The sequence below is a fragment of the Aricia agestis genome, chromosome Z (genome assembly GCF_905147365.1).
Source record: "Aricia agestis chromosome Z, ilAriAges1.1, whole genome shotgun sequence".
Taxonomy (NCBI): domain Eukaryota; kingdom Metazoa; phylum Arthropoda; class Insecta; order Lepidoptera; family Lycaenidae; genus Aricia; species Aricia agestis.
In genome coordinates, this window is record NC_056428.1 from 13,239,169 (window position 1) to 13,246,857 (window position 7,689).

The 7,689-nt window shown below is 36.1% G+C and overlaps 1 protein-coding gene across 1 annotated transcript; it reads right to left on the reverse strand.

Moving 5' to 3' along the window:
• Positions 1–3,279: 3,279 nt before the first annotated feature.
• Positions 3,280–7,689, reverse strand: LOC121739418 (xylose isomerase-like). The gene is made up of 8 exons (XM_042131884.1): positions 7,591–7,689; positions 7,033–7,179; positions 6,530–6,809; positions 5,951–6,382; positions 5,656–5,749; positions 4,543–4,707; positions 3,756–3,841; positions 3,280–3,561 (listed from the first exon to the last, which is right to left on the reverse strand). Exons 1-8 carry the CDS (start codon positions 7,661–7,663, stop codon positions 3,468–3,470), a joined length of 1,371 nt encoding a protein of 456 aa, XP_041987818.1. The 5' UTR covers positions 7,664–7,689; the 3' UTR covers positions 3,280–3,467.

The following is a 7,689-nucleotide window of genomic DNA, read 5'->3' on the forward strand; positions in this document are numbered from 1 at the left end:
ATCGCATCTACAAATTAAAAATCGAATACATAGCAAACTTAATTATTATGTTAACGTAATAACACAGACTACTGCTTATAACTGTCAATTAAACTTATTTTTACAGAAACATAGGTAGGACTTTGCTTATAGGATAATGGGAAAGATGCAAAAAAAATTTGATGAACTGTACGAAGATAGTTCTATATGCATTGAACTGATGTAATAATTTTCAGCATGCTTAGCATGATCACCAAAGAAAGGGTTTCTTTGTAAAGGATATTGTCACTTTGTGTGATAGATATACAAAGGAAATACATAATATGTCATTTTGTCTTCGTGTTTCTATTTTTTCGCTTTTCTATAGTGGTAATGCTAAGCATGCTAGTGTTATTGAATAAAAATAAATGTACTGAGATTGGAAAAAAGTAGTGAGTAGATAAAATCTAAACACATAACCACAATATAAATAATGGTGCTTTTACAAATGTGTTCCAAAACATAGAAATCCATTCCATATAAAGCTGCCTGCATTTGTCACAACCATTTCGAATCAATAATCATAAATAGATTTAAAGTCTAACCAGAATATGACCAGTGGCAAAAATATAACATACCCCTCTGTCTCTCTTTCTCGTTCATTTATACAAGTTAAACAAGCGAGATATCAATATTTAAAAGAAAAGTAATGGTTATATTTTTCAATTACTATAATTTTGGCAGGATTGTCTATATTTCTGATCCAGGATACATACGAAGTATGTCAAAATATTAAATTTGTTAAGCTTACCACATTTTAGTTATAAAAAATTTCCCAACAAGAAACAAAGCACAAAGTTGAATCATTTGCTGTATGTCAAGTTAAATTACAATTTGTTTATAAAAAAAATAAGTCTATTCTGGTTAAAAGTAAATCATAAAGTACCTATGTCATCACTCATTACTCTCATTCTTCGTAATTTTGAAAGAGATATTTCAACAAACGATTAGCATTGAGTATTAACCTAGACTGGAGCATGTAGACTTAAATGAAGTTAAAAAAAATTATAACTAAAATTACAATCAGTTATTAAGGGGGCGACTAACCCAAAATTGACGATTTTATAATTCATTTTTATACTTGAAAATAAGCCCCGAATTGTTTCATTTTCTAAACATAGATACTACATTATATTTCCAAGAATTTGATCTGAGCGAGAACACGATATCTTAAAATTTTCTCGATATAAAAAAATCACAAAGATGCATCTAATTTTCACGAATTTTTCATATTATATTGCCATAATCGTGCATTATACTAAGTTAATATTTTTATTTTGAACACATTGTATAAAATTCTATCATTGAGAGACTAACCTGTCGTATTTTTAAAATGTTGTATAATATATTTTGTCGAGTTGTTAAGAAAAAACTAACTTGGCGATGATTCCGCGTCGTCTTTTTTCACCTGGCATATGAAAGACGGGCGTGAGTGGGTTAGTCGCCCCCTAATTCAAAATATGGTTTGATTTCATTTTCAGTTTTCATTTTTAACAATTTTTAAATCCACTACTTATTATAGAATCTATGTAGTATAAACCTCACTTGTAATTTCGTTTTTTATAGTTTTTGACTTATTTATTTTTAAGTTATTACTAAAATAAGTGCGACTTCTCAAAACTTACTATTGTGCTTAATTTTTTTATTTAAGTGCTTAGATTTAAGATTTAGAAATGCAAAATGTTGTAAAAATATATACTATTCTATTGTCCTCTGGCAATACTTTAGTTGCAAGAAAAAAATCTTTATAAAAATATTATGTATTCTTTATAAAAATATTATGTATTGTCAACGCAAAGCTTAATAAGAACTAGCTTCTACCCGCGGCTTCGCTCGCGTTAAGAAGTATTATTATCAATAAGGTATCAAAGTACCTTACTCATAGATCTAAACTCGCGCACGCGCACCTCCGCCTTGGTGAAGCCCACTTCGCGACGGACCGTGCAGCAGAAATCGCAATAATTTAATTTCGCCAGAACTTCAAAACCAAACGTCCAATTTTAATCATTCAAAGACCAAATACAATCTACATATTAAACTGTACTTAGTGATGAAATAATTTATTTTCATAAGGATTAATAGCATACTTTTCTGGTTGATTTCTACACCTTGTGTCAGAAAAACCAGAATATCTTAGGAACCCTATTTTTTTCCAAAATAAAATTTAGCCTATGTGGATTTTGTCTTGTATCTAAAGAGTCGTGGATAATGTAGCTTTCGAATGGTGAAGGAAATTTTAAAATCGGTCTAGTAGTTTCTGAGCCTATTCATTACAATTAAACAAAGTTTTCCTCTTTATAATAATAGTGTGTTATAATTTACGCATGTTATTCTTTTTTATTTTAATAGTGGATTAAAGTATTGCCAGTATATAAAGCCTGTGGTAACTCGATGTATATATTAGCACAATTGTGTGTACACATTTCCTGTGAATATTGAAACTATAAAATGATATTAAAATGAATTCTTATGTGATCCGTTCGTTTATTTTAGACTTCAAACTATACTAAATACTTTTGCAATTGGTCAAAGGCTGCGGTACAAAGGTCAACTAGAGTTTGAGACTTACAGACTTTGGAGTGGAAATAACTCTAAAGGTGCTCCTCACTGGGAGCATTCGCTTGTAATGTAACGTTACAGAGTCGATCATTACATCAGTGAGGGAGGAGAACCGAGCATTACAATGCGCACCTTGTAATGATACAATGTGTAATATATTGATACAACTTGTAACATCAACGCCACGTGACAGTGAAGTCAACGTGTTATGAAATGCTCAAAGACGAATCTATAATGTTACATTACACGCGAATGCTCGTCAGTCAGGGAGGTAGTATTGTAATGTAATGCTCAAAATTGAATCTATAATGTTACATTACACGCGAATTCTCGTCAGTCAGGGAGGTAGTATTGTAATGTAATGCTCAAAATTGAATCTATAATGCTACATTACACGCGAATGCTCCCGGTTAGGGAGCACCATTATCTTCTATCAATAATTTACCTGTTACGAAAATACTGCTTAAATTATAAAGAGCCGTGCACAACTTTAAAATCGTTCGATGAAACTGGAGAGGGCAATCGGCACGTTTTCTTTCACTTTCACCACTTTTATAATAATACCGTGTCGCCGATACTTAAAATTCGGACACTGTGCCATCCCTTTTACGCTATTTTATTTTTGTCGAACGATCTTTAAACCCAATTTCAACGACTGTTAAAGTTAATGCTCGAATTAGTATCATGTTATCTCTTTCGTTTTTCATACGAATAAAGAGAAGACATGATATTTTAACAAGTTGTTAACACTAACAGACGTTGGTGGGTGAAATAGGACCTAAAGTTAATACAAAATGGTTTTCTACCTCGTAGCAGATTTCATATTTATTATTAGTTCTGGATACAGTATGTCACGGTATGTTGACCCACAAGGCCTGGAGGGACCAGTATCAGACGTGGTCGCAGGTGTCCAGGTACCGCTGGAAGACCAGCTCGTAGTGACAGGTCTTGGACGAAGCCGACTCGTTCTGGACTTGGTTTTTCCTAGAAAATATTGACATTTGATATATAATTCTACAGGATATCACAAAAAACAGTTATAACCTGTTTTTAGGGTTCCGTACCCAAAGGGTAAAAACGGGACCCTATTACTAAGACTTCATATCGTATGTATAGGTTATCACTCATCGTCCCAGATGAATAAAAGTAACAATGTAACTATAAATGCTTATACGTACTTGTAATACTCTTCGCACTCTTCCAATGGTACGTCGTTTGTCATGATGCGGCCGCCGAAACCGCTGCCGAAGCTCGCGTAACGTTGCTGCACAATAATAACTTTTTGTTACGCTCAGGGCTCGGAACCTGTATTTTCTTACTAGGTTAAAACGCTCTTTAACCAGGTTTTTGGATAAGTGTTCGCTCGGAGAGAAACCGAGATGCGAGCGGTATTGCTTCTGAAATTAACCTGGTTAATGCCTCGCGGATTAAGTAACTAGTGCAGTGATATCTTCTATCCCTTTCTAGTCAGTGCCGTAAATGGGGCGGTGCCACCGGTGCCCAGGCACAGGGCGTAGACTCTGGGGGGGCGCAAAAATGGCCAAACCAGGCAGGAGTAGGTATTATTTTTTCGGTTTGCTCCCGATAATAGTTCCCGCTTCGAGCACGATTCCAATAGTAAAATAGACCTATTATACATTGCTAATATAGTATCTAAAAAAGCAAGGGCGCAGTTGTAGAAGCTCAGGGCGCAAAAAAGACTGTTTACGGCACTGTTTCTAGTGCACCATCTAATAGCCAATAGGCCATAACTTGTTCATGTGTGAGGGTAGTGGTGTATGTGAGTGGGAGTCTGACTTTACTCAGCGCAGCCTTTTTTGGAATTGTTTCGATGTGATGTGTGAAATTCGATGGAAACTTTTTTAGTATCTTATCCAATAACTAACCATTGAAAACTATAAAAACATGGATTATATTATTGTGTATGTGCAACAAATATATTTTTTAGTACTTATCTTAGTTTACCTGTATATATTTCGAGAACGCCTGTTCGCCGACAACGTTGCATGCGACTCGGAGGCCCTTCGCAAAGGCGTCTATATACTGCACGTGGTTCGACATTAGCTCTTTCAGATCGCTGTCTCTTCGTGGACACAGTTTGAGCGAAATTCCGCCAGGGGGCGCTGCTCCCTGAAAAGGAATTAAGTTATTAAACTATTGCATATCTTTCATCACGGGGTTTGAGCGCAGCGACCGAATCAAGAAATTCCGTAACGAAAAGCACTGACATTCGTCTAACGTCGTTTCAGTTCGGCAGACTTCAGTGGTGCTCGCCGCACCGACCGACCGAAGTCTGGTAACGCCGCACCGCAGTGCCGGTCGGTGCGACGTTGCCAAACCTCGGCACGGTGTTTATGTGTGTGCGACTAGAAGTATACGAATAATAATTGCATAAGTTGTTAAAAATGCTATGCTATAGCTGTACCGCGGCAGACCCCGAGTGCCACGAGTATTTTATTTTAAGAGACATTTACGCTACACTCCGACGCTGCGATCCGTGAAAAAGGGCTGAAAATCTTCAGAAATCGCAGCTTTGACAGGACATTATATTGATCATTGTAATATTATCTTCAATCTAACAAACATACATATTTCGACGTCGATATTAAGTATGCACGCTTTTTATAAAATGTAAAATGTAACCATATTTGAAACAAAATACAGGATGACTTTGGCTTCATCCTCGAAATCAGCGGGCAGCAGGGTGGGAATGGCGGCGCGTTACATAATGTATTTATAATAGATTTATATGGACAGGCCTCGAAAGCAGCTCGCCGCGCGGCGTACTAGACGGCTTATCCATATAAATCTATACATTGGAATGCGCCGCCCCCACTCCCTCCCCGCTGCCCGCTGATTTCGAAAGCGAAGCCTTATTGTCTAAACACACTAGGCCGATGTTACGCGGCGTAAATTCCGCATGATTACGTCAACGCATACAAAATACGGACGGAACGCGACGGAATAGTGTGTCATCGGGAATTTAAAATACATTGCGGGCGTAATCATGCGGAATTTACGCCGCGTAACTTCGGCCTAGTGTGTTTAGACACTTACTGATATTTTAGAGCTACTTACCATATCGACAATATACTTCATTGTAAGAGTAATAGACTTGGCATCGGAGTAGTCGAAATGATCTGTTACTGTGACGCCACCCAGCATGTTGTATCTAAATATTTAAAAAAATCTATAAATAAAGTACTTATTACTAACATTGCTAAAAAAAAGGTAAGTAAGCTTACCGTTTAGCTTTACAATGTTTTGAACTTGTCTTGCAAACTACGTTTTCGACATAATATCAAACAATTATAAAAAGTTGTGTTTTTAACTCTTTTATTATTTAGTAGGACAGTAAATAGTTTCTACTTACACACTCGCCATATACATATCCGGCCCTGGCGGAGTACAAGCTTTATAATGTCGGTCTAAATTGAAGTTTTTCAGGAAATACAAGCAGCTAGTGACATCCCACATGTATCTGTGCACGTCATTTTGCCGCCAACTTTGGTGTTGCCAGCTCATGTTGTAATTTCTACCAAAATCTACGTACGGCATAATTTGCAATTGACATTTGTAGCTCAATCTATCCTTGTATTCGGCTGTAGTTTTTAACAATTTCGCAAATAATTTTAATTCTTTTGCCAGATCCGTTTGGAAGATGGCGCTATAGCCTTCCCTGTACGGAAATATTAGAAAGTTTTCGGCGTTCAAACGTTGCGACATTTCGAGACATTTTTTAATCTGTGTAGCCGCGTGCACGTATGTTGCTGCTTCGTGAGATGTAGACGCACCAGAAGCGTATCTGCAAAAAAAAATCTTGAAGTAATCGACATTCTAAAATGTGTGTTTAAATTGAAACCTGTTTTCTTTTAATCCTTTCAATGAACCTGTCTTTTTAATCGCGGAAAATAATATTATTAGCAGCAATGAGCTTCTGAATGTAACTTACCTCGGATGGGAGTGCAAATCTGGTGCCAGCCACAGAATCTTCAGGTGAGTCTTCTGCAACATTTCTTGCAGGTACTCTGAAATCTCGTCCCAATTCGTTCTGTTTTCGTCCCAGTTGTCCGTCAAAGGGACGAGATCCGTGTCGAAAGCCGTCCAATATTTCACGCCGAGTTTGAGACAGAAATCTAAGAAGGCTTTGATGCAACGCTTGTAGTTGTCTATGGAATTGGTGTTGTCATCCCAAGGTCTGCTCACTGTAGGTTTTCCGTGGCTATCGGATCCTGTGAAATTTATATAGATCAAAACTTAAATATATATTATCCTTTCAGAAAAGAGACTTCCTAGTAGGGGGAGCTAATTGGGAATTAATAAAAACTAAAGACGATTAAGATAATAGAATTTAAAGGTGTAGAAAACCAACACAGAAGACTGAGAACTTTATGGAGCAAACATACTCGTAAGTTCCTACAGGCTTTATTATCAATTGAATATTTATTTACTTGCCATTGCTTTTAAAATCAGAGAACGAGACGCTATACTTGAGCCATTCCTCCATAGTCCGTCCGTGCAGTCGCTCGCCACTGCAGTAGTAGCGGTAGCTGCTGCCATCAGTCGGTGTTGCCATATTATTGTACTCTACCTTATCTATGCCTGAAATATTTAAATATTTACGGTCTTACTACAAAAGATTTAAACACCCGTTGATTGAACAGTTGATTAGATAAAATTTCAGTACAAAATGGTTTCAAAACAACTGTTAAACAGATGTTTAATCTTTTGTGGTAAGACCGTTAAAGTTTTAGTATATTTTAGTATGCTGTTTAATAAACAAAAAATTTTACGTAAAAAAAAATTCTTCACTTACCTAATACTTAAATATATACTTATTATGATTAAAAATAATTTAACAATATCATGAAAAACTAAAATAGATACTTAGGTTTACCTTTAAAAACTTTACTTTTGAAACCTTTTGGTTATCTTTTAAATAACTGATTCTACTAATTTATTGATCAAAATAACAATACTTACATATTTTTTAGCAACAACTATATCAATTACCTTGAAAATAGTCCATTTCGGCTCTACCTTCCCTCACTTTCTGGCGCTTGTTCCCTGCTTGTGCGTATGACATTTTAGCGTGACTGACGGACAGACAAC

Coding starts and splice junctions, on each gene's coding strand:
- LOC121739418 (XM_042131884.1), bottom strand. CDS start 7,663: ATGTCATACGCACAAGCAGGGAACAAGCGCCAGAAAGTGAGGGAAGGT. Junction 7,180..7,590: donor CGAAATGGACTATTTTCAAG/GTAATTGATATA, acceptor TAAATATTTCAG/GCATAGATAAGGTAGAGTAC. Junction 6,383..6,529: donor GATTTGCACTCCCATCCGAG/GTAAGTTACATT, acceptor TTTTTTTTGCAG/ATACGCTTCTGGTGCGTCTA.